Below are 26,819 nucleotides of genomic sequence, written 5' to 3' on the forward strand. Positions count from 1 at the left end.
ATGTAAGCCATTTCACACGAGTCCTTTTTCTAGCAATTAGAGAACACGAAAGCAACATACTAACAGTACCTACCAGCAGTGTCTGCAGAAAAGTCAGAGGCTTCTATATATTCTTCTTCCTCTTTCAACAGATCTTCAACATCATCCTCAATTTTCAGAGACCTTGACTCAGGTATTCTAAAACCAGCACTCTGTGGCTGGGACTCTTCCCCAGAAGACTCTTCAATATCAGAATCATCTACTGGTTCACCTTCCTCCTCTAAAGAAGACTCTTCCGTCTCAGATACTGATGCTTCTTCAAGAGCCATCTTTTTATCCTGGCTTCTAGTATTTTTCAACTCTTTGGCTTTTCTGCCTTTTTCACAGCTCACAGGCCTATGACATAAATCTGTATTTCTAGGTACAGACAAAGTATTGCTCATCTTTTCCTCGTCACTTTCCTGTTCGCTGCCATCTCCCTCTTCTCCACTCCAAGCAAGGCCAGTTTCCTCTTCCTCATCTGAAGTCATCTCAAGATCGTCATCACTATCAGCGAATGCTGGCAGCTCTGTTAGCTTTTCCTGTTTGAGTTCCTTTTCAGTCTGGTTGGAAGTTCTCATGACCAGTTCCTGACCTGGAATATCATTGTCACCGTGTTCTCCTTCTTCATCCTCCTCATGATTCCCACCTCCTTTGTCATCCACAGACATTTCTTCATCTTCTTCATCACTTCCTTCATCTTCGTCTTCAAACACTGCCTTTCGACGTACCCTCCCAGTGTGGGAGTCAACTTTCTTCTCTTCTTTGGGCATCACAAAAATGTTTCTGAAGTTGGACAAAAGCAAAGCATCAAAACAGTTTTCAGCAATGATTCAAAAATTACGGTAACAAACTGAAAAACATATAGTACTTCAGTTCCAAGACACCAATGGCTTTTTAATCTCACAACTATAAAATAACCCCCTTACTCCACCAGAATAATGAAAACAGCATACCCCTTTTTTCCTTATGATCAGTACCACCACAAGTCTCCGTCTAATATAAAGGCTACACATATATCTTGCAGAAAAATGTTGGAATTTTCAGCATTCTGAAGTAAACCTCATACTCATACGCTGGTCACATGAGAATAGTACAATCACACAAGTAGGTAGATCAAACAGGTTTCTCACACCTAATCAGCACTGTGTGTGCTGTTCAGATGGAAAAGATCTGTCATGTCAACCCTGCATATGTGACTGTATACACAACCTACATTACTATGAGGCTGCACAATTTGAGAGTAACTAACCCTATGGACAGCTTAAGACTCCAAACTGAAAAGTCACGTTTATAAATACGAAATGAAATGCTCTCTAAACTGTTCCACTCTGTAATCGAGAAATGCTGCTTCACTTGATCAGAAGATTGCAACTTACTCTTGAACATCAATGTCTTCAGTCCCTAGTGGTTCGGAATCCATGAAGAGAGACACTTTGCTTGAAGCCATCTTGCTATCAATAGTTGAGTGTGTGGAGATGAGGCTCTGGACTAGTTCATGGTTTGGTCTTACTTCCTCCTGACAAACCAAACTTGTTTCAGAAATCATTGTTGATCAACTCACTCTGGTATTTGCATAAGCTATCTGTCAAAGTACTCTTCTGACTGCCTGAATCTCTAAGAATTATACTCAACACCTAAAAACTGGAACAAAATCAGGTTGATTTTTCTCCTGGACAATTCCTCAAAAATAAAGGCAAACAAACCTCTAAGAAGGAATTATGAACTCTTCCAGACAACAACACAATATATCTTGTTTATAAATATCTATGGTAAAAACTGAAATGCAGGTAAATGCTAGAAACCAGGCTAATTTCTCAGTCTACACTTTTACTGGACTAATATAAATTAATTATTTTCTCTCAAACATGTTTAGCGCCATGTGACTTATAAAGCATGGAAAGGCAGAGAGCAACAAGTGTGTTTAGAATTAACAATGTATTATTAGCAATGTACCCTCTAAGTTTCAACCCTGTTGGGCAGGGTTCCGCCTCTCGTGCACGACTTCGCCCCTGCATGCGTGCACAAATCCGCCCCCGTATGATGAGTTCCGTCATGACCAAAACCTAACATGATCGCTGCACAGAGAAGGAAGATAGCAATGCAGAGGGAAGCAGTCATGCACACGTGCACCCAGATTAGCGGGAACATTTATTATTAGCAATATAAAGCCAAGCACTTAAATTCTTACCTCTGCATGCTGATGTGCATGACTTCCTCCCAAGTCAATATAAACAGCATCTTTGTCATATACTAGGCCACCAACACCTGACAGAGGAGCATAAATCAGCTTTTCCTTCTCATTTAATGAACGTTTCTTCTGGTGGTCGGGAAGAGCACAAGGGTCTGGGAGAAAACTGACATCACTTACAGTGAAATCACCCACACCTGATGGAAAAGGAAAGTAAGCAGGAATAGGTACAAAAGAAGAACTGGTTAAAATCAATAATTTGTGCAATGATCGTAAAATGATCATTACTATGATTGTGTGTCAGCAAAGTGCTACACAGATTAGATTTCTTGAAAGTTTTTGCAGATTGCTACTAAGCTCAATTTAATTCTGATTTTAAGATATTGCTACCTACAAAACTGAATCCCACTCTGCAATCAAAGTACCTGTTTCTCATATTTCCCATCTGACCAAGACATATTAAGTAGTTACCCATGTTAAGAAATATAACGTTTTTATGTGCTTTCAAGTCAGAACCAACCTATTGAGACCCTAACAGGGCTTCCAAGGTGGTACCTTAATTTACGAGCTTAATCTGTATTGGAACGGCATTCGTACGTTGAAACGTTCGTAAGTCAAGGCAAAATTTCCTACAAGAATGCATTGAAAAGCATTTAATCCGTACTGGCTGTTTTTTGTTCTTATGTCGAGGCGCTGTTTGCAAGTAGAGGTATTAGTTCCCAGAGGAACTAATACAAAGCTGGTTAATCCGTACTCTACCACTAAGGGGAGAAATTTTTTCTTATTCTTTTGACCTAAGACGAACTTAGGTCAAAAAAGGGCAGGAAACGGGTTTTTTGTTCACAAGTCAAAGCTCCGTTCGCAAGTTGAAGCAACATTTTGTGAACGGAGCAGTTCATAACTCGAAATGTTCATAAGTGGAGACGTTCGTAAGTTGAGGTACTACTGTATACTGCTTAAAAAATATTTTTAAAAAACAGGAAGTGCAACCAATTCTGTATTTAAATTAATTTTGTCTCATTGAGTTCAGTAGAATGAATGTGCTCCAATTCACATACAGTACTCGAGTATTAGGAGATTTTGAATGCGACTGAAAGTGTGTTTTTCTCTTTCAATAATTCCTATTAAGACTGCTACATTATGCAGATTTTCTTAATCACACACAGAGATGTAGAATGCAAGCACATGGGCTCTTTAAAGGACCTACCACAATGAAATCAGTCACTAATTCACAGGTAGCTTTAGGAAAGGCACTTCCAGCACTGTCCTATGCATGTTTACTTAGAAGTTGGAGTTTTATCATGCTCAGCAGGATTTACAGATTGCGGTCTCAACCCTCAGTCTGCAATACGGGAACAGCAATACTTCTTATCTTTATCAGAGTTGTTTTCAGCCTTTCCTCAAAAGTTACAGTTATTTGCAGCTGGGATGGTGTGGAGAGGTGGATTATTATATTTATCAATTAAGGACCCAGCATATTTTTTTAATATGCTCCCTGGATGCAAAGTATATATAAATCATTTTGTCAATTGATCTTAAAAGTACAGGACAGAGAGTAAAAAAACAACTATTTTTTTAAAAGTGATTGTGTCCAACCTGGCATGTGTATTTGGCTTTTGTTTTTCAAGTGTGCTCCTCTTAAATAACCATAAAGTGAAATCTTTCTGTCACACTTTGGATTAACTCTGATTTCTTCCGGGTTTGTTAAATCTTCCATTCTACAAAATATAAGAAGTTGTTTCAGAACAAAGTTTTCTGAAAGTTTAAACATGTTACAGTCTGCTCCAGAAACAGCCTATATTTAAGCATTCAAACTTTTCCTTTAAAAAAAAACCCTCTTTTTATTTTTGGTGTAACCCTGAATGTTACCATGTTCTCTTTTGCTGCATTTGCCAGCAACAACATCCCATGTCTGATGGATACTGGTACAGTCTTACTGGCATTAGCAAAAACAAAATCTTCAAGTCCTTATAAACACCTGAAATACATTTTTAGAAATCACCATCAAGTTTGTAGGCACCCTGGCAACAAAACTAGAGAAGTGTTTAAGTGGAGTAACAGAAACCAATGCAGCAAAGATCAACTGCATTGTTTAACAATCATTGGGAGAAGACAAGGGCAAGCTGTCATTGAATATGCAAACTAACACAACTATGGTGACTGGAAATCTTTGTATGATCTGGATATATGTGTAGATGTTACAGATGTGCTTTCACAAATTTACATCAGTGATGGCTGATTTAAAAAGTGCTGACAATTTTTAGATTAGGTAGTACCCTGAAGGTTATAGTTGGGGAAGCAAACTTTCCCCAACCTTCCTTGAAATGCAAAAAACCCCAACCCTTTTAAACAACATTTTTCTAGAAAATAAATTGGGGAAGGTGGGCAGGGTGCTGGGAGATGCATATGGGCCCCCGGGAATCCTGCCCATCCCTGGCCTTCACTGCCTATATACAGACATAATCACCATATGTTTATTATTCTCTGTATCTATACTAGGATGAACCTGTCTGCTCATCACTGGCTGCTCTGTTACCATGACCCATTTTCAAAATCTAAAAGGAAACAGTTGTGGATATCAAATATCAGAAATCTTCACAATATTGTAATGCAACAATAAAAATCATCTAACATTGTGGGCTGGTGGAGGAAAACTGGAAAAATACAAAGCAAAATTACCTGTCTGCTAGAACATAGGGATGAGAAGTTTGCCAAGTAAGAGGACGAAATTTCATAACAGAAATAAAGCGTCCCAGGTTATGGACTTCTTGCTTTTGATATTCTCCATGCACCATCCCGGAGAGATAGAACAATTTGGCACCCTACATTCACAAATGAAACAATTAAGATGCAGAACTCATGTATTTTACTACAAATGAGGCAAAGTACTACATTTGATTTCATATAATTGTTTTTTCAGGAAAGTTGGGATTCCCTCTCAGCGTAATGTGTTGGACAAATCTATGCAAGGATAGACAAACCATGGTACTGAAATTCACCTTCCTTGAACCTCCATATTATGCTCAATGGGCTTGAGAGCAAAACCAGCATCCACATCAACCCTCAATTTCTTGTCTCTGTAACATCTAGCAATGTTTTACCCATGTTCTACTCTGTTGACTACCAATGATATATAACTTCATTTTATCATAATTGAATTTGATATTATATCATAGGGGTGAGATGGGGAAAGGTACAAAGACTTCCTCTAAATATGCAATTTTCAGGAACAGCCTTGTGCTGGACAGGTTAAATTTTGCTATCACTAGTTTTGTGTCATTTATAAAATATACTGGAAATGCATGAACTGTAACTAATAAAACTAAGAAGCTGGAACAAGGCCCAGTTTGCATGTCACTCTATATCAGATAACCCTGATCAGATAACCCTGATCTAGACCTAAGCTTGTTGTGTACTTGCAGTGTGCTAGTAAAATCAATACTAATGATGCTGAAATTAGGCAGACAATGTACACCAGCATCTTACTGATATCCACCAAGCCAGGGATCCCATGGTTCCCTTTAGGACTATGACATGGAAACTCATCCAGTGTCTGAACAGCAGTGAGAGGTGAAGCTACACTGGCCTATGCAACTCTTTGCTCATTTTCTCCAGCCAATAATTAACAGAGCAGATGAAAATATGCAGTAACAGAAATAAAACGATGTAAATTTTACACAGATCACAGAATATGCCATTTTTTGCTTTAAGTGCACATAACATAGTGTGTTGCATAAATATGATGTCAAGATTGCAAAGCAATGGAAAAGGGCACAACTACATGAACGAATGCTTGTCCTGAAATACACATTTTATATCAAAATACTGCTTGGATGCTGAATGATTGCTACCAATTCTGATGATATAAAATCCTCCCGAATAATGCTGAAGTGTGTGACTGAACCCATGAAAAGACATGGAGCTATAAAACTACCAGTCATTTCTGAGATGAATCCGCATAGATAGAAACGAACTACAAAAGATTCAACGCAGTCTGTTAGCAACCCTGACTAAAATTCTACATTGCAACTGCGAAGATCATCCAGACATTGTGGACACATATGCCTTCTTTCTTTTAGATACACAACACAGGGTGATTCATTTATGCACAATTACTACACAATCATACCGGATACACTTCAGTCCAAAATCTGTGCTTTAATCTCTTTTTAGTTTTCTTGAGCTGTTTGTTGTTCTTGAAGGTATCTAAGTGTGTAAGAACACCCATGATTTTGGGAAAGCCATGCACTTGGCAAATGTTCAGAAATTCAAATGTTTCCATTTCAAAGCCAAAACTGGCATCAATTAGCATCAAAACCTGAAAGAGAAACAATGGAGAAATCAGTCAGGTGAAAAATTAATCTGAAGCTGAACAGAAGCTCTTTAGATCCAAAATTTATGATCCACACTTAAAACTGCAATCTTGATTGTCCCTACTGGAGACAGAATTCAACAACATCTAGAGGCTCAAGTTTGTCTCTTGTAACCAGAGCAGGAAAAAAGGCTACATATGCTAACTGGCTATCAATGCAAGGCTTTCTCTGTCATTACCCAAGTATTTGGGCCCTAAGTATTGTTTGTTAATTAGCACTGACTGACTTTTTAGGACTTCAATTGCATCTGATCTTACCAACCACAATCTTCTACCCACAAAGACATCTTATATACAGTAATATGCCAGGTGAGGCAATACCCTATGCATCTAATGACACTGAGTTGTAGTCCATGAAGGCCTTGTCTTCAACATGCTACATACTAATTTTAACACACTTAATGAGATTTAGGACACGTGTGTTACACAATGCAGCTACTATTCTTATACCGCAATCCCACAGCATTAGGAATTTGAATCTTATGAATCTTCTCATTAGCATGTGATGTTTCTCCAAAATAGATTTTATATACAGGTATTTAAAAAACTTTATCATTGTCCACAACTTACCAAATCAGCAACTTTAGCCAGATCAATCATTGTATTAATATCACATCCACATTCAATTATGGTCAGCCTACGCTTTTTCCCTGTAAAGAGAAGGGGAGATATAAACAGGCCACTTTTTGTACTATATAAATAAATTTTACAGTTGTTATAACAGAAAGTTAATAGCCAAACTACACATGAGACTACAGTTCTCTTGTTTACCAAAACATGTAATAATTGGTCCCTTTTACAAATAGGTGTATCAGTAGGGAAACTGAAGTAGTTCTGGATTATTTCGATTATATATTACAATATTATGTATGACTATACACAGCACACAGACAAGTGATTCACACTAAGCCTCACTACTCACATCCATGGCTTGCTCATTATTTTCATGCTTTTCATACTCTCCTATTTTGGTAACTGTCCAAAACCCTATTGCTTAGCATAGTAAATCACAGTACAGTACACCCATTGAATCAATGGGAATTTAATGAGTCCACTCTTCTGTATGTTCCACTTTTCCAAATGGGGCTACTCTGTGAATTACTATGCTAAAGTAAGTTGCAGTTAACGTGGGCCCATTTGAATCAATGGAACTTACAGAGAGTTGATTCATTAAATCCCCACCAAGTCAATCTGCCTACTCTAGTGCACTTTACTATGCAAAGCAGCAGGATTTTGACCATTGTGTTTAACATAAATGAATTCATTTCCATTAAAAAAAGAAAAAAGTACACAAAAAGTCCAGGTTTTGCTACATTGTGCCCAAATATAAAAATCTTGATTCTATAACTGAAGCAAAATGCCAAACTAGACATTATATTCAACATACATTATTGAGAATTATAACTGTGCACACTGGGACAATTCATATATCACACCAATCTACAATTATTTTTTCTCATGATGTCTGAATTGACAAGCCACTGAGTTCACCCAGTAAACTAGAATCTAGAACTGACGTGAGTTTTCAAATCATGGCTTGCATTAATTATAGCTTTTTATGATGTCTGAATTAACAAACCAGTTACAGCTGCTCTTCCACCTTCTGCAGTATCAAGACAGCAACAAATCTGAGAAGTGAAAACTGAGGTGTAGGCCCATACCAGTAGTTGCTGGGCTTTAGATGTTGTTTGCCTACAACTTCCAAAGCCCTACCCAGAATAACCAATGAAGGTAAATGCTGGGAGCTGTAATCCAACATCTGGAGGGCTGCACTACATTATAAAACATGGTATGCATCGTGTACATTTGGAAACTTGTTTGATGACAGATGGGTTCTGAACTACTGTTGACACCAGTTATGGTGCAGAGCAAGAGTGAGCAACATGCTGCCTACAAATCACATGTGCTCCCCAAGGCATTTTTAGGCCCCTTGCCCTACCCAATATTTTACAAAATAATTTTTGGAAAAAGGGGTTCAAAAAGGTTCATAGGATTTTATTTTATTTTTTCCTTTTTAAAAAATCTACTGTAAAATATTTCAGACCACAAAACCCACTACAGCACTGTTATACAGTGGGGTCTCAATTTACGAACAACCCTACTTGCGAACAATTCAACTTACGAACCCGCCCTATAGGGGAAATAAGGACTCAACATACAAACTTCCCTTGAGTTACGAATGGGAAAAAAGTGCGCCCTCCCTCCCCTTAGAGGCTTCTGGAGGGGAAAAAAGGGGTCAGAAACTTAAAAATAAATAAAAGAAAGTCACTTACCAGCCCTTGGTAGCCCCCAAAGAGCAGGAAAAAGAGCAGGAAACAGCTAAAAGCTGACACCCAGAAGGGAGCCTGGCAGTCATTTTGTGCTTTTCCCCGCTCCTGTACCCACCTCTCCCCGCCTATCAGCTGATCGGCTGGCTCTGAAGAGGCTTGGGGAGGCTTGCTCAGTATCTAAAAAGCCTGCCTGTGTGTCTTTGTGCTGAAAAAATCAGCACAACATGCTTTAAAACATGATTTAAAATTGGCTTTGTTGAAAAAAAAGATTTCTAAAGTGCTTTGCAAACTGTTCCCTGCCTTCCTCCTGGTTTCCTGAACCTAAGGGAAAAATATTCCCCTCTAGTGACAGAAGGCAGAATAGCAGTTTCCCATTAGTTTCTATGGACGGAAAAGAGATACAGATTAAATAGTTTTCAATGCATTCCTATGGGAAATGCAGATTTGACCTACAAACCTTTCAACCTACGAACCACCTTCCAATACGGATTAAGTTCGTAAGTCGAGACCCCCACTGTAAACAGAACACTAATAACTGGAGTCAGACTTTTATATACCTGTCAGTTCTTACCTGATACAATCGTTACAGGGCCTCGGATTTCAACTAATTTCTGCCTCGTGAAATTCTTAATAAGACATTTTATCAAGGTGCTCTTCCCAACTTTTGGAGGGCCAACCACAACTACCACCACAGGTGGAGGCTCTAATGGAGTGCGGTCAACCACAGGAATGTGATGCTTTTTTGTCTTCAAATCTTGAGTCCTGTTTTTAGCGGGGGAGAGATTATTTTAATTTATCAAGGAACAATGACTGTAATCATATTGTAGCAGAACACCACTTAGTTATAGACCAAGCCTAGCCTGCCTTAAATTCACATGTGATTATGACCACAATATTCCCTTGCTGCAGTTTACTTAATTTATTGAAAACCCCTTTACCCCACTTTTTACCCCCAAAAGGTGCCAAGGCTAGCTGATATAAGAGCAGCAACTGGCCAGTCCCTGCTCTCATGCTTACAACCTAGAAGACATCGTACAATCAGAAAAGAAAGGAGGGAAAGCAAATTTTGTTACTACTTCATAAAGTTACAATGTTTTACAAATCAGCAATAATATATCATTTAGGTAGAATCCTATTTTCAGGAAATTATTTTAGGCAAGCTAGAATGAATCAAAATAACTCAAATTGTATGGTCCAATTCTTCACCCATTGTTAAATCCTATCACTCATATTCCACAAACCTAACCGATTACTTCATGCCATTAATTACATTCATTTACTTCAGGACTCTTGTCTTAATATGTTAAACAGGAACAATTTCAAAACTGTATACAGCTGTCTGAGACACAGTGTGATGCAATAATTGCACTGCTAGACTTCAACGCTTAAAGCCCAGTTCCTTGGATGGTCTTTAGCTAGTCACAGTGTAACCTCCCACAGAATTACTGCAAGACTGTAGCACTGCTCTGCTCTATTTTCCCAGAAAAGTAGGGCTGGGGGGGGGGGGGGAGACAGTAGGCATACTAGACACAGAGAAATCTTCTGAAGAAAGCTCAAACTATTTGTTCATTCCAGCTGCAAAACAGTACTTGAGTCTGAAAAAATGCTGCATGTATTTTCATTAAATTTCAAAAGGAATAAATCTGCATATTGTGGCTGAGGTAGAGATAAGACTATAATAAAATCTACCAGTAATATACCTGTGGAAGGTTCTGGCCATCCGGACAGCAGATTGGACTGCAAAGGCCTTTGGATTTCTCTTCCTGGCATCCTCCTCATCTTCAATTCCCAAGTCTTTCAAATGACGCTTCTTTTTCTTGCCAGCCTTTGGCCCACTGTGTTTCGCGCGATGCTGTTTCTGGTTAACTGTCTCCATTCTTTTTCCCAGTAGTTAGAGTGAAAGACTTGCCTTTACCAATATCAGATTTTTAAAAATACCTGTTAGAAACGATATGGATGAGAAATGGGTGTATTCGTATTCATATACAAATATCCCCCACAGCTGTAATTAAGGGGGTCCACTCCCTTGGGCTGGACTGCCTACTCATGCATCCGCTAGCAGCCTCACTCATCCTTCCAATCATTCCCAAAGCCCCACTCTCTTTCTGCTGAGCTAGCGAATCAGCAGCTTTGCAGGGACACTAAGCCTCCCTCCCATTGCCAGGAGTGGCTAGCTGAGCGGGGCTCCAGGAGTGATTGGAAGGAATCTGCCGCCGGATGCATGAGTGGACTCATTAAATCCAGCTGCATGGAGATATTCGTATTTGTATACAAATATCCCGGTGTTTATGAATACCTCCATCTCTAATATGGATCATTACATGGATAAGAAAACAAGTTATTTCCACATTATCAAAACCTTAAAAAATGCATTCTTAGGTTTATGTAATATGCACCTTGGTACTTGGTGACTGACACAGATTTCCTCACCTACATCTGGTCGGCTCTAACTGGAAAAAAATGTGATACTTCGACACATATCTTCTCATATCTCATAAGTGAAATCAAGAGCAATCTTGAACACATGTGAAATCCCTACTTTACTATCAAGTTCCCTGTCTGAATGTCTTCCAGTTACATGCTGAATCCTACTCTCTGCCTGCTGTATCAACCGTATACCCGGCTTAACTGGATCCTACTATCAGTCTCAACTAAAGCAGGCCCACTGAATCAATTGCTGAACAGTTACATAAATATCAGTGATTCAATTGGTCTGCTATGTTTGGGACTAGAAAATGGATTCTGGCCAAAAACTAAAAGCTTGCCCGTACTTTTTTTGTACAGGCAAAAAGCAGAGAAAGTGTTTACTCTCTTAATTAACCATGCACTAATATACAAATGCTTCCCTGAGGCTTTTCATTCCTCAAAACTCTCCCATTGCAATATCTGAAATGGCAGGTTAAGCATTACAGGAGCCTTGTAAAGAAGTGCTAAAGATTTCCCCAAGACAATTCCTTCCAGATATTAGGACCACAACCCTCATCATTTTTCCCCACAGTCTTTGTGGGGTAGGATAGATGAGAAAAAGCACCTAGTGGGCACTACATTTGCTCAGCAGTCAGGACCATGTTGGTTAATGGGGAGTACTATAAAGACATTTAATTCAGAGATCTAACTTTGTTTTCAACCGTAAGAACAAGAATTTGTTACTAGGCAGCTACCACAGAGATTCTGAGATGGGACACATGCACATTCCTGTGCAACAGATCACACTTCATAGAATGACGTATTTCTGAGTACCAGCCCCACTTTGATGACCATTTACTTAATTTTTGTTTTAAAAAGTAATCTGTTCAAAATTATTTCTTCCTGTCCCAAACTTCCTGTTACTGTTAATCAAGAAACCTGAATGCTTAACAATGTAAAGATTGCAATGAACATTTATATGTTCTTCTGTGTTAAAAAAAATAAAACCTTAAGGGGGCAAATATATTATATTCACCCAGAGCTCCCTGTATAAGCACATGTCCACTCTCTCACATGAAAATTATTATGACTGTACATATCACTAATCTGTGTATGAAGTACAGTACATGTCATATATTGCATGTCGATAACTGTAAAAAAATATGCAAGTATACAGATCAGAGCTGAGAAATATTGGCCTTTCATCGTTTTTGGAACGCATCCTCCTTTTGCCATATCCAGCCAATGAATGGTGAAGGGAATTTTAGTCCAATACCTGGACAGCCACGTGCTCTCCATCTCTGCTAAACCAACATACACAGGCACTTGTACACACTCTGCTTTAAGATGTCAACTTCTTTGTGATCACTGATTTTATTCCTATTTTCTACGGCTCGTCACTTTAATGCTACATTTCGGGAATTAGGACATAAAAAGTAGGAGAAAAACAGAACGATCGTTCAAAAAACGAGGATAATTTGAACGCCTGGCCCCCTTCTCCCCGGGTCGCGAAACGACCGAGAGCCTGAATATATGGCACACCCTTCCTCCGTCCACTCGTTTCTATTCACACCGCCTCAAAGCCCACCGCGTACCATCGACTTCTTCCCGGTGCAACCCCAGTTCAGCGTCTCCGGCAGCCCGAAAAGAAACAACGTGCCAGCCCATCCCATTCCCCACTTCCCCTCTCTCTCGGAAACATGAGCCCTCAAAGATTTGTTCCGGGAAGGAGGAAGGAAATTGTCGTGACACCGAAGGGAAACCATGGCGACCCGAAGCCAAAGCATACCCGGATGTTGGGGTTGGTTGGACCTCGGTTGGAGGAGGACATGCCAGGAGGAAAGGGGCGTAACTGAGAGCCTGAGCCGAGGAGGGCGGAGGGGAGAGCTCCTCCTCTTACTGTGCGTCGCGTCGCTAAGGGGAGTCGGTGTCCGCATTTGGCGGTCTCCTGGGGGCGGGGAGTGTGATAGTCTGTTCCCGTTGCCTCAATAAACTGAATCAGTTGTGGATGGATGATGATGTGTCAATAGGTTTTTCATCAGCCGTTCTTCCCCCGGCAGTACAAACATCTGATCCATTCCCTCCCAAAGGGATAGGTTTCAAAGAATGCTTGTACAGTACAGTACAAGCATATCAGACCAAAAAGAGAAAGGGGGAAAAACACAGCCAAAAACGTTGTGGCACCTTGAAAACTAATTATATTTTAATATCAGCTTTTATAGATCGAGTCCACTTCCTCGGACATTAGAGTAAGACTATATGACTGCCGTATTTATACATGACCAGGTGGGGATACAGATAAAGGACAAAGTGGCATTGGTATATTAGTAAAGAAAACTCTCAGGTTGCTATTGTGAATTGACGTCATTCACAGTCTGAAAGTCCTATTACTTTACTAATAAACTAATACCACTCAGTCCATTTTCTGTTTTTCCACCTGGCCTACAGGTATATACTGTAGTCGCATTCTAATGTGTCTAAGGGGCATGTCTTTTCAGGATCTTAATCTAAGCTGTCTATAGTAACTATATTTAGCCGCCCAGAGTGGTCGACCAGACCAGATGGGCGGGATATAAATCGAATAAATAAATAAAATAAAAAGTATATATTAAGCTACATTTTAGAACAGATTTATCAGGTGTCTTTTGCATTCATTTAAATTTTAACTTAGCCTGCTCAAATCCACCAAATCCATTTTTATTCAAATTAGAACTGTAATCTGTGATTGTTAGCAGAGCAGCAGCAGTTAATTTATGGTTCAGCCTTAATATTGGAATAGATAGCAAAGCACTTCCCTCTTTGGAAAGAAAGCACACCCACGCCTCTGTTTCTAAGAAAAGAAGAAACCTTGTGTTACAGAAATGCATTGAGACAGGAATGATAAAAGAAATCTTAATTCTAACCATGGTAAAGATGCAGGGAACCATGGCTGCCTCCGCGCCTGTCAAGACCAAAAGTAATATTACTGCTCTACTAGACAGAGTTGAAAAGAAAACTTGAGAAGGAAGGAGTGGCATTAGCAAACCCAGCCCTCTCAATATTCATGCCCTGTTTAATTTCTAATATTGATACTGTACTGATTACTATTGGAGGTGACTGTGCAATTCAGTTTACACTGAGGAAGAGTACATATCTGCATGGAAATGAATATATAGACAGAAGGACCTTATTAGATTCCTCAGATCATCCTTTGATAAGAGAACAGCATAAAATTTAGAACATTCCTGTTGAACCTTCTTTCAGAGATAATTTTTGGAAGTCCCTGGAAAATATTCATTTTGCCAATAAAGTAACCTTATGCCTATTTTTTCACTTTTGAAATGTAACTTAATTGCACTCTTTTTACAAAATAATACTTAGTTGCAAATATGTTACTCATAACCCTTTATTTCCAGGTTTTGCAATAAAAAATGAAATCATTCTATACAATTAATATTTTATTTAGTTATTATTTCAACTTATATACCACCCCGTAGTGCACATCTTCTCAGGGTGGTTCACAACATTACATATACTGTATTAAATAATACCATATACAATACAACAAACAACATGAAATAGATAAAACCCTATCACTATTTTAAAACCTATCTTAAATAGAATTAAACAAATTAAAACACATTTGAACATCTGAAGTACAACAATAACTAATAAAAGGCAATTTTAAATAATACTGTTTTTACTAATACCTTAAACACTGAGATAGAAGGTGCCTGGTGAACTTCTGTTAAAAGCTTGTTCCAAAGGCAAGGACCTTGACCGAAAAGCACAGTTCCTAGTGTTAACTCTTTCAGCTTCCCCATTCTAAATCTTAAGATCATCCCTACAGCAGATAAGCTCTCAAAGGGCATATCCTAAATTAGTATATTACTGATAAATGAGAGAATAAGAGTTTAGGACTCAATATTTCTTATGTATTATGATATCAGACATTCCCATAAAGGGTTTCAATTCACTGGGGAATTTAATATAAATTCTGAATACCTGTGGTCTCTCACATCTTGTTTGCATGGGGTAAAGCTTTGGGATAAAAAGGCAGATTGGTGGATGGAAGTGATGGGTGCATTTAGCTCCAAAATCATCTGACCAGCACAAATGGAAGAAGATGCAGAAACAGTAACTACTCCAAACTCTTGTTTGAGATACATCTACTTGCACCTAAAGTGGATAAGAGTCTAGCATCCCTATTCCTCCATCATCAACAGCATTACAGATGAGTACATTAATCTTTATTATAACATGCTATAATGTTATAGGTCAAGGCATAACAACAAGTAGCAAAGGTAGATTCTGTGACTTCTGTATGGGACAGACAAACATGTTCACAAAGAGAAATACTGGAAATACTCCAAATATATCAACATACTTAAGATGAATGATTTTTTAAAGAAAGAAAAATGTGCTTAATATTTTATATAAGACTGATCAATACAATGTCACCTGTCCTTCAATCATAGAAAGGCCAGCAATCATAATGTAATAAAATACACAAGAAGGCATGTTTTGTAGGCATCCTTCAGTCTCGAGAGACTATGGTAACGTGCTCTGAATGGAGGTCTTGGAACAGTGTCTTGTGTGGCTGAGAAGGCCAATTCGAGAGTGACAATCCCTTCCACATTGAAGACAAATACAATCTGTCCCCTGTCCAGCTCCCTGGTTTTGCTTGTTTCGGGACTGCCTCTTTGCCTCAGCCTGCTGTACAAGTGTCTCTTCAAATTGGGAGAGGCTGTGATGCACCGCCTGCCTCCAGGCTGAACGCTCAGACATCAAGGTTTCCCATCTGTTGAGGCCCATTCCTAAGGCCTTTAGATCCCGCTTGCAGATGTCCTTGTAACGCAGCTGTGGTCTCCCTCTGGGGCGATTTCCCTGCACTAATTCTCCATACAGGAGATCTTTTGGAATCCGACCATCAGCCATTCTCACAACGTGCCCAAGCCAACGTAGACGGTGCTGTTTCAATAATGTATACATGCTTTCCAGCTTGAAGGCATGACCTTAGACATATAAAAGCTGAATTGCCTCAAGATGACCTTCTCATTAATGAACACTGCTGCTAAACTGCCATCTCTAGGCTCAGTGAGCAGCAATGATAATCTTCTGTCTCAAAAAAAATTAAATGCATATTTAGTCAATCTAAATCAGACAAAACTCTTCACTAGTCAATCTAATTTTTCATAGTAGCTAAGTATATACCTATATCAAGATAAAAATCAGTTCATAAAGGTACGAAAGCCTGTTTAAGAGTAAACTTTTTTTAAAAATTGTTTTTTCAAAATCATTTACATAGATTCAACTGGAAAAATTGACTGAGCAGTTTCAGTTATGTACATTCAGTTCCTAGAACACAAACATATATACATATATCTTGGTCAAAATCCTCCCAAAAGAGAATTTGGTCATTTTAAAACTTGGTAATTCCATTCTGATCCATAAGAGTTATTGTACTGAACTGCCAGAATCTGCCTCAGGATGTTTCTGGCCATTTTACCACTTGGGAAAAGAGACGTAAGGACACTTCTGGACTCCAAAGGCATGTATTTAGTACTTCCAGGTGGTCTATTCAGTATTCTCATCTTTCTGCATCACCTGTAGAACTGGGCTACCAACAACCAGCAAGGTGTGCATTTCAGTTATAGCTCATCTATCCATCTGTCTGCCTAATTTGTACACTATCCTTGTAGTGGCAAGCCACTACTCTGCATGGTTGACAACCAATAAAAGAATACCCACCCCAAACCATAGAGAAACAAAATAGAAAAGCCCCCAATGGTGATAGCTAAGGATATTGATTTAAACATAATGGGTCAAAAATATACTCTAGGTGGACATTTTTTAAAGCCCTCTTTAAAGAGCTCTATTTTAACAAGCTTCTGAAAAAGTTAAAAGGGACAGGGTCCTGGTGTACCTACATAGGCAGAGCATTGCAAAGTGACACAGCCACCACTTAGTTCTCATTTCCTGGGTGTCCTTCAGGGTAGCCACCCCCCCAAAAAAACAAAAAAAAACTTGGGACCCTGCACAGGTAGAAAATCTTAAGAAGAGAAGCTTCAACAAGAATTGAAGTCCCAAACCACTAAGGGCTTTATATGTCAATATTAACACCTTGAATTTGACATGGAAACACACTAGAAGCCATTACAGACAAAGGAAGCTCACAATATCCAATGACCTGTCCAGATTCCCTGTTAGAATCAAGCACCAGTAAGCAGGTGCAGATAGCTGCTCGTCCAGTTATAGATTTACAGAGAACCATAGTAGAGTAGATGTTGGTCTATGAAATAGTTCTCAATGAGAGCCCTATGATAAATAGCATCCTTCTGGTTCTCTTAGTGCATATTGGGAAAGTTTTCAGCATCTCTTACTCCTTAGTATGTTTTTAGTTGCAGGGCCCAAGCCAAAATACTTCAGAGAGGACGCAGCATGTCCTGTTCCAGAGGGGATGTTCTGATCTTTCAAGTTAGTATCTGGCTGATGTTGCTGGTATGCACAGCTTCTGAACTGCTGTGCTGGATGAGAGAGTTTGCAGCTTCTTCTTGGGCAGTTTGGTTGACTGGTGAACAGAACTTTAAGATGGAACTGGGTTATTTTGGATCCCTCTCTGTGAGGCTGGGAGCACCCTGGTGGGAACGCCTCAGAGTGTGCGATCCACCCGCTTGAGCGAAGATGCGTTGGAAAGTATGCCAGCTGTGGAAGAAGACATGACAGGACTATGCCTAAGTGGAAATGAGCAAAACAAAAATGAAAGAAAGAACTGACAGAGGGCTACATTTTGGTGGGAGGTAAAAAAGACATAAAAGGACAGGAGGAGGAAAGTTTGGGGCAGCTGGAAACAGTAGAGGATAAGATGTGTGATAAAAGAGAAGGATGAATGAAAGAATGATTGGGTAGAAATAGTGCAAGAAGACCTGTGGACAGCAGAATGGACAGAGTTTAAGGTTCGTAAAGAGTATGCGGAGAAAGAGTGGAAGAGACAAGTATATCATAAGCCACCTTACTGGGGTGAAACTGAAGAAACGGAGCGGCAGAAGAAATTTAGAGAGTGTCAGAGAAGGGTGGCACAAAGACATGGAAACAGGATATGTTCTGAAATTTCTAGGAAACCCCGTGGGGAGAGTCCTTTCTGACCCAGATTATGGCTAACCCCAGGCAAGAAAGTGTGGGAGCCTCAGGTGGGACGGATCTTTCACCCTCACCAATCAGTTTGAGCAATGTTATAACCGAAGAGTTGGGTATCCCACACAAGTGGAAACACAAAGAGCCCAGTCTGATGCCTCTACCTGTTAAGAAGGATTTGTTGTTGTTTGACGAGAAGATAGATGAGACAAAGTCTCTGAAGCAAGAGACAGAGAAGGTTACTAATGTTAATCCCAGCAGTTTAAAAATAAAAGAACCTTTTATGTCAACGGATGGTGCTCCAGAGTCTTCTGCGGTGGGCAAGGTGCTGGGGAAATGCACCAAGTCACACTCTTGCATGGTACTGTGTAAAAAGGTTCTGTGGGTGTTCTTTCTCTTTTCTGTTTTTTCAGGGCATTTCTTGTTTTGAAACAAACCTAACACAGTATGAGAGAAATAAAAGCATGCACATTATAACCAGAATGAAAATGCTGTGGTTAAACCTTCTGTGTAAAAGCCTGTGGTAAATCCACTTTGAACTACCTATCACTCCTTGCCCTTCCCCCTTCCCCTGGCAAACACAAACACCTTCCTGTGGTCCCTACAGGACATTAAGCTCATGAAGATCTTTATTGAATCCACTTTTACACTACTGTCTCTATATATAGTCTGTAAAATTGATGGTGTACTTTAATATAACTTTGGTTAGAAGGCAGTACATTGCTAATAATAAATATAATTGTATTGGATAGTTTTTTTTTTCAAAATGATGTTATTCTCTCCTTACCATGCTGCCCTTCTTTTAGCTCTGCTGTACATAATATGGCCTACTATGCAGGCCACATATTGCATATTCCAGTTTACAACATACAGTGTACAGTAGTTGCTATTGTATTCTTTATTGTTAATGTAATGCTACCAATTCAAACTCAACCATAGAATCACAACCCTCCTTCACTGTCTCTTCCTCACTCCTGCAGATTCCATCTGCTCTCTTCAGGGCATCATCCCCCTCTCTGTCTCCTTCCAAACCAAAACCCTGCCTGATTCTCTCCAGGTGATGGGTCATTTCATTCCCATAGCACATTTCCACTGACTCAGTTACTATATACAAATTCACTGTCTGCAAAACATCCCATAGCTGTTAATCATTCTTCATCCATACCTTACCATATTTCACTGCAATACAAAGATAGAAACTGTGACACATGTCATTTTAAAACTTCATTTTCTTTTGATCTGGTTTTATAGCCACACCCTCCCTGCAGCCTGATACAGTAAGCATGCCTTCTCCTGTGACCACTTCCGGAGATGTGGTCTGTTAAATGTCTCCTACAACAAGAAGTAAGATTTTCATATTACCCTGAAGACATGCATCTGATTCTCATGAAATGGACTGTATCCAAGGCAGCTTGTGTCATCAAGAGGTGCTAAGTTTGTAAGGTATCATACAACATTTGCTGAGTTTAGAAGCATTTTTCTAAGTTTTTTTCCATCTAGCTTTTCACATCTAGAGCTAACTCATTGAATTAATGAGATAATGTCAATGTAAACCCCATTGTTTCAGGAACTGAAATCCTATTTCTTAGTAAGTCACAACTGAATCAATTGAATTTACAGAGAAGTTGACTTACCAAATCTCCACTGATTCAATGAGCCTACTCTTGTTGCAACATATGCTAAGTGGCAGGATTTCAGTCAAAAGGTCTGCTGTACTTGGAGCTAACACCAATTTACTTTTAAAAGCAGTGTATGTACTTACCATAGAATAAGTTCCATATAAAAAGCAAACAGAAAAGTGTTTTCCAGTTTCCTTTTGATTTCTTCTGGAAAGGCTTCATCCTGCAAATAGAAGTAAAAATGCTTGTTCAAATATGCCATGTTTTCTGTGGAGAAAACATTCCTTAATAGACTTGCTATGTATGCTGACAAGAAAGGTAAAACCTATGTATTTCCCCATTTAAAACTCATCCACCTCTTTGGGATGTGGCTAGTCAAGCCAAATATGCTCTTTGCACCCAATTAGTTAATCATAGTTAATTTGTGAAAATCCCACCACATGTTGCTCCCCATCTGCACCTAATTGTCGACATGACACCCACCCAGGCAGGGAAGTTTGTTTGTTTGTTTGTTTGTTTGGGGGGTTTGTTTTTTTGTTTTTATATATATAATTGGCCAAAACCTCCTTTTCTTTACCTTCAACAGTACTGAAAATTCGTAGGGACTACTGACTTCAGCATAGTATACACTAGAGCCTAACGATGTGCATTTGGCTTTCTGGAGTGCAAGAGAGTTTATCTAACAGGACATTTCTGCCTTCTGTTTTTTTTTTTTAAATCTTGTCCTCAGTCTGACTCTGATCATCACATTAAGGCTGCAATCCTGTTGCTTAATTACACATGTGGTAGACATACTACAGTCAGTAACAATGAGTCCCTGCTGGCTTGGTACAGGACCTAGAGAATCCTAGCAGGGGCTCCAAGTCATTAGCTGGAATTGACTGAATGTTATATGTGTGTAATTAAGCAACAGGATTTCAGCCTAGTGTATTTATTTTATACAGACATTTCATAGGGCAGCTAGGTAGGCTGTTCATATATGGTTACATTTTAATGTAATAACCTTTATTGTCAATGCACAACATGTGTGCAGTGAAATTGAATGAGTCCCCATTGGTACAACTCCACAAAGCACAAAAAACACACAATGCATCTCCAGCCTTATAAACAAATCCCCATCCCCAGGAATACTGGAATTGCCTACTTCAATGTTGTAACTTTCAGAAATTCATTATTCCTTACAAAAAACAACAACGATGCAGCAGATTCTATTGTATACTTGTTATGAAGAAGCAAGTGTGAACAATTTAATGTATTGTTTCTTATATTTAATTGATTGTCCTGCAATGTAAACCACCCACAGGAGCTTGCGCTAATCTGGCAGAATATAAACCTTCTAAATGAATAAACTATTTTCATGGAATTTTTGCCCAAAGTTTTTGTTTCTCTCATGTACCCATATAAGGAACTGAATCAAATATGACTTACATTAAAGGTTAACAAAGTCCCATTTGTTTGATAGGTGTTTCGTAGTTGGAAGAAATAAATGGACTTATGTCCAAAGTCACTCTGCCCTCCCTGTATCATGACAGTGACCGATCCTTTATGCTAGACTCCAATTCATCAGAAGCAGATAAAAAAAATACAGGGTTCCTGGCCCTTTATTATTTGTATGGAGGAGGAAATTTTACCAGGTGCAGCTTTTCTTGCAAGCTATCTGCTGAAATTTTCTCCCCCAGGTAGATCCAGGAACCTTGTCCTTTTTTTTATCAGGTTACCCTACTTTTAGTTTTTTAATGTCAAGAAAGCCTTCCAGCCACTGAGTTTCTGGTTCTTATTGTTACTTTTTGTAGGATTGTTTGTGTGTGAGAGAGATGCATTGAGTATGTTTTGTTACAGAGAGACAGGAAGGTGGGATGATTTCTGAAATAGCTGTGTGAATTCACTATATTTCTCTTCTCCTCACCATCATAGAAATAAGTAGAGGTGAATTCCCAGTTAGAGTGTGTTTGTTTGCCTGACCATCCCCAATATTGTCTACTTTGAAGGGCAAGTGCCCTTAGAAATTTGTAGAGATTTCCCATCGCTTCACAGCTCCCAGGTGTGGGTCAAACTTGACATTTCACTACCAGCAGAGACTGAGGCAACAGTTCACCTTGAATCAAGTCCTTAGAGCAGTAATAACAAAATCCAAGGTTGGGCAATACTGGATCCCTATAATGTTACAAGAAGATGAGTTTGGAAATTCTTCACATCTCTTAACCAGGCAATGATGGTATGACAATAGTGGTTAAGGCAAATGGCTCAACATTGGCCCTAAGCTCATGGAACCAGACTGCCAACAAAGCAAAATGGAGTTTAGATTCTATAAGAGGCGGAGGTGGCAAAGTTTTCCCTCTTTCTCCTTGCAGAGAAAAGACTGGCTTGCTCCATCCCACAGATCTGCCAACCAGCTGCCGTTGGTGAAGTCACTCAAGTCTCCTTGTAGGCTTGGAGAAGAAAAACATGAAGGCCTTGGTCTTTTTGTTGGGTAACTAGAGAATATATTTTGATATCATTCAAGATATGACTGCTTTGAGCAAGATCTTGAGATCTAGAGAGTACAACCCTCTTGAAGAAGTGAAATCCCCAGATTTTGGGGGCCCAGAGCTGGTTGCTGAACAGCTCTGAGTTGATACATGTGAAAAGTGAGTAGTTCCTATTTAAGCACCACCATTAACTTCATCTATAATGATAAAACTGTGTGTTCCTATAGCCACAAGACCATGAAGTAAACACCTGATGCTTGGCATGGATACTAAAGGGGCCCTGAGAATGTGCACCTCATGGGTATTCTGTTTTTTTAAATTGACATTTGGTAGTAATTTGCTGTGCCAGAGAGATGGTAGACAATGATTCCTCAAGAGTAGGAGGTCTCCTTGAGCATAGCAAGCCTTGAGATTTGGTGCAAATGCTTGCAGCTGGTTTTGGGTGGGGCTAGAGAGAATCAGCCTGTTTAAAATCTTCTCTTCTGCCCTTTCTCATTGGTGCACCAGTAGGAGAACTACTTGTGATGGAATTGCCTGGTGAAACTTTTCTCTGTCCAAGTAAGTATATGTTTATAGGCAGGAAAACAGCATTCTATGTGAGGCATGAGAAGGCTTTTTCTTCTTTGAAGATGAACAACAGTAGTAAGTGTGCTCAAATTGTTGTCTAGTAAATTGGGTACAGATTAGCAGCATTTTGAGCAGTTGGCTATACAGTAGTTTATCAGAATGGAAGTCTTTTATTTTGTTTTTTCTAAGTTCTTAAGGATTTCATTAAATTTCCTTTGTTATCTGCTGAACCTTTTCTATCCAAGAGATGCAAATATGCCATTACCTGGGTAACAGTATTTCTGGACATAGCATGGAAGTAACTCATTGTAAGTAATGTAGTTGCCTAGTGCTAGTTATTATCAGTTAACTAGTAATTTACTTGGTGTTTATAAAGTTGCTTTTAAGGGTCTCAGGTATCTGTTACCTAGGTATAAAACATTACAAGTAGTTACTTTTAGAAGTTTTAAAAGATGTTTTAGTGACATTTTGACAACAAGTATTCAAAGTTTGGGCCCTTCTATCAGTCCTAAGCAGCAAGAGAAGCATTGTTTGAGTTACCTATATTTTTATAAATATTTTTGTGGTTCACTATTAAAATTAGTGGCTAGAAGAAACTAGATAAATCAGGGGCAGGGGCTTTTGAAATGCAGTCATATCACACAACCTAACAAATTGCTTTTGTGGTCTAAGCAATAATAATAGCAACCTATTTGCCAAGAAGTAATGAGTAATACAATGCATTCTTTTTAAAATGCAATGTTCCAAACTGTTTTTTTTATGGAGCCTTTACTGCTATTCTTTGTGCTGCTACTTTCTGCATGACCACCTAATTTCTTCAAAACAGACTTCAGAAAGAGATGCCATCTAGTAAATAATAAAAAGAAAGTGACCAGAGGGAAGAGATAAAGCAACACTAAAATAGAAGGAAAGGAAAACTACTCAAAAAGAACAATGTGAAGAAAAGAAAGTATGGAGTAAAAGAGAGAGTTATATTTCCTAGATATAAAACTGCAAGCATATTTAAATCTGTAGGGAGTATCATAGTTTTTTTACTTTGTGTTATTTTTTCACATGTAGGTACTCCAAATCTTTAAAGACAAAGTAGACACTGCTCCCCAGTAAAGTGGCATGCCACCATGGAAAAATAATTTTCCTGTGCCAGGTGGTACTAAGGAACAGGCCATCCATGACGATCTTTGTGGAGAAGCGGGTGAGCGTTTGTGAGCTCAGTGCCTTCATTGCAGGACAAGATGGCTACAACCACTCAGCCCTTGGAACTCTTGGTAGCTAAAAGCCTGAGTAAGGCTTGTGGCTGCTTGGTGGAATGGCTGCCTGCAAGGAAATAATCCTTTTGTGGGCTTATGACACCTAAAGAACAAGGCCCTCCTGATGGGAAGAACTCCATGCAAAGTGTCTAAGGCAGAAGCCAGCTTTCAGCTCTGTGAGTCCAGCTTTATAAGGTTCTATTTTAAGGATGAAGATGCCAGAGACTCTGTAAGTTACTGAATCCAGTCCTTTCCTGGACTTCTCAAATACTACTCTTTTGTGCCTGAACATGCATTGGTGTGGCTTCGGCATTTGGATTGTCCAGCCTGACTTCCATGTTATCTGGTTGGATTTTGCTTCTTTGAATCCTGGACTGTTGTTGATTCTGCTTTTGAACCACCCTTGGTTGACTAGGCTGCTTTCTGGTAGGGTTCTGTTTGGCTGAACTTTGTTCTTCTTTTTTTTAAATTCTACCTTTCAAATGTCCTGGCCTAATTTGTCACTCTTTGGTTGAACCCTCCAGGTTTAGATGTAGCTTTGGAGTTCATCTCGAACAGGAAATGAGGGACGGAGTAAACAGAGGGAAATGCTGAACTGGCACAGAGATTGATAAAGAAATACCAGGAACAAGTTGAAAAAAAAGGAGATCCCTGAATGGAGAAAGTTTCTACCCCTTACAAAGTGGGTACCTTTGTTATCTATAATGTCTGTGGGTGCTGACCATATCTGTAAGATTGAAGCATAGCCAATTGAAACATAACATGGACATTAAGCAGACCCCAAGGGTATGCATCTTCAGGGTATTTGTTTTCTATACACACCAACAATGTTCTTATCCTTGGTACCCCCAAAATGTGATTATAGACTTTCGTATACTACACTGCATTACAAAGGCTAGTTTAAGCTATGTGAAGCTGAGGCTGTTGCCTTCTATTAAGAATAGGTTTTTAAGGCTGATATTAAGTATAAGATTCAAACTTTACTGTATATTAGGGTAATTCTGTGTGTGGGAGAGCACAAATGTGTGTCACAAAAGGCAGCAAGAAGACAAAGTAGAATCAGGCCTGAAGCCTTTGTGTCCTAACTCTCTCCCAGCTATGGTGAAAGTGGAAAAACAGCAGATATTTAATATGTCCCTTTGATGTGATGTACAAATGAGTACAGTATTAGGATACAGCAGGAAATGACTACTCTGCTGGTTGAGAAGAAAGATGCAACAAAAGTTTCAGTTGCCAATTGTTTCTTTGATATGTACACCATTCCATTAGTAAACATATGTTACTCTGGGTGGTTGACAGGTACAGAATAAAATATGAAACCCTCCCCAATGCCCTGAACGCTACCTCCATATGTCAATAGGGTGATATGCCAACTTGAACATTAGTTAAAAAAAGACCAACATTTAAAAAATTATGTTAACATTATTTGGGGATATGTTCTTAAAGGCTGCTTTATAGAGTCTATTCTTAACTAATTTCCTAAATATCAGGAGGTATGATGCCTGGCGTACCTAGGGTGGAGACATAATTGTTGTGAACATAGTTTGCTTGTGACTTCAAGCCCAGCTCCTTCTTATCTGAAGTTCACAGCTGCTTGGAGATCAAGCACTTATTAGGCGTGCTTGATATTAGCACATCTGAAGGCAGTTTCAGATGTCCTCAAGTCCAAATTGGGTAGTATCAAAGTTTTGCTTCCTGCAAGTCTAATCCCCTCCTAGATCTCACAGCTAAGTTTGGTAGTCTTCAAGCATTCCACAGAGAGCTGTGTTGATTGTTAGGTGAAGTCAAAGCACAGTTGTCCGTAAGCTTTCGGGATCACTAGAGCCCTTCATCAAGCAAGGTGCTACAAAAGTTGTAGAATACACAGAATGGGGCTTAGTTATCTGTCTCTGTGGCCACTGGCCTTTATAGCTGACAGCTACTGTATGTAGGAAAGCTGTAATTTCTGGTAGAAATTCTTCTAGGAACTCGGACCAATTTTCACCAGAGCTTAATGGGACATTCTTTAATTTACTTTCATTTTAATTTCTGATACCACTGTTTACAATGAAAATTTTTATATCGTGAGTGTGACGCAAGCTGATTTAATACCATTTACAGCTAAGGCAGTCTAAATTTCAGTGAAAATCAGCAGAATGGAACAGCTATGTACACTAGAACTGGAGACTGATGGGAGTAAATGCCTCTTATTTTAATAACTTATTTCTACGTAAATGTTTGTAGGTTTGTACTGTGACAAATCAATTTGCTCAGCTTGATGAGCATACGACAAAATCTTACTTTGATAGAGGGCTTGTGAATTTTTCTCACATATCACACTGTAATCCTGCAATCAGTCTTATAAGATGGGTAACTAATAGCATTGCAGAATTTGGAAAGTTACTTTTAAATTTGCAGCTGTGACTCCAAGCACCTCCTCAGCGGTTCCTATCCATTGTAGTTGAAGTTTTGCAAAATAATTCCTTATATTTTCATGATAGCTGAATGTTACCTTTTAGCCAGGTTTGTACAGGTTACTGCTTTGCATTGCAGTTCTTAGAAGGTTCTA

General features: G+C 39.1%; 1 protein-coding gene and 2 long non-coding RNA genes across 4 annotated transcripts in view; 1 reads left to right on the forward strand and 2 right to left on the reverse strand.

Moving 5' to 3' along the window:
* The window catches only part of BMS1 (BMS1 ribosome biogenesis factor), a 34,533-nt gene extending 21,558 nt beyond the window's left edge, over positions 1 to 12,975 (reverse strand). The window contains exons 1-10 of one of the 2 annotated variants that reach the window (XM_072995044.2): positions 12,853 to 12,975; positions 10,552 to 10,789; positions 9,423 to 9,613; positions 7,152 to 7,231; positions 6,339 to 6,527; positions 4,889 to 5,031; positions 3,806 to 3,927; positions 2,210 to 2,406; positions 1,398 to 1,537; positions 74 to 804 (exon numbers count right to left, since the gene is read on the reverse strand). In XM_072995044.2, the coding sequence (XP_072851145.2) occupies positions 74 to 804; positions 1,398 to 1,537; positions 2,210 to 2,406; positions 3,806 to 3,927; positions 4,889 to 5,031; positions 6,339 to 6,527; positions 7,152 to 7,231; positions 9,423 to 9,613; positions 10,552 to 10,727 (1,969 nt within the window). In that variant the 5' untranslated portion in view covers positions 10,728 to 10,789; positions 12,853 to 12,975. The remainder of the gene's footprint in view (positions 1 to 73; positions 805 to 1,397; positions 1,538 to 2,209; positions 2,407 to 3,805; positions 3,928 to 4,888; positions 5,032 to 6,338; positions 6,528 to 7,151; positions 7,232 to 9,422; positions 9,614 to 10,551; positions 10,790 to 12,852) is intronic. The other variant, XM_072995046.2, reaches the window with a different exon arrangement.
* Positions 12,976 to 16,847: 3,872 nt separating this feature from the next.
* Positions 16,848 to 21,503, reverse strand: LOC140705869 (uncharacterized). The gene is made up of 3 exons (XR_013543869.1): positions 21,418 to 21,503; positions 20,133 to 20,212; positions 16,848 to 18,807 (listed from the first exon to the last, which is right to left on the reverse strand). It is a non-coding gene; the product is annotated as an uncharacterized LOC140705869 (long non-coding RNA).
* A 3,109-nt stretch (positions 21,504 to 24,612) lies between these two features.
* On the forward strand, positions 24,613 to 25,044 carry LOC110083677 (uncharacterized). Its single transcript, XR_002301349.3, has 2 exons — positions 24,613 to 24,697; positions 24,796 to 25,044. It is a non-coding gene; the product is annotated as an uncharacterized LOC110083677 (long non-coding RNA).
* Positions 25,045 to 26,819: the final 1,775 nt, after the last annotated feature.

This window comes from Pogona vitticeps, chromosome 3, assembly GCF_051106095.1.
Source record: "Pogona vitticeps strain Pit_001003342236 chromosome 3, PviZW2.1, whole genome shotgun sequence".
NCBI lineage: Eukaryota > Metazoa > Chordata > Lepidosauria > Squamata > Agamidae > Pogona > Pogona vitticeps.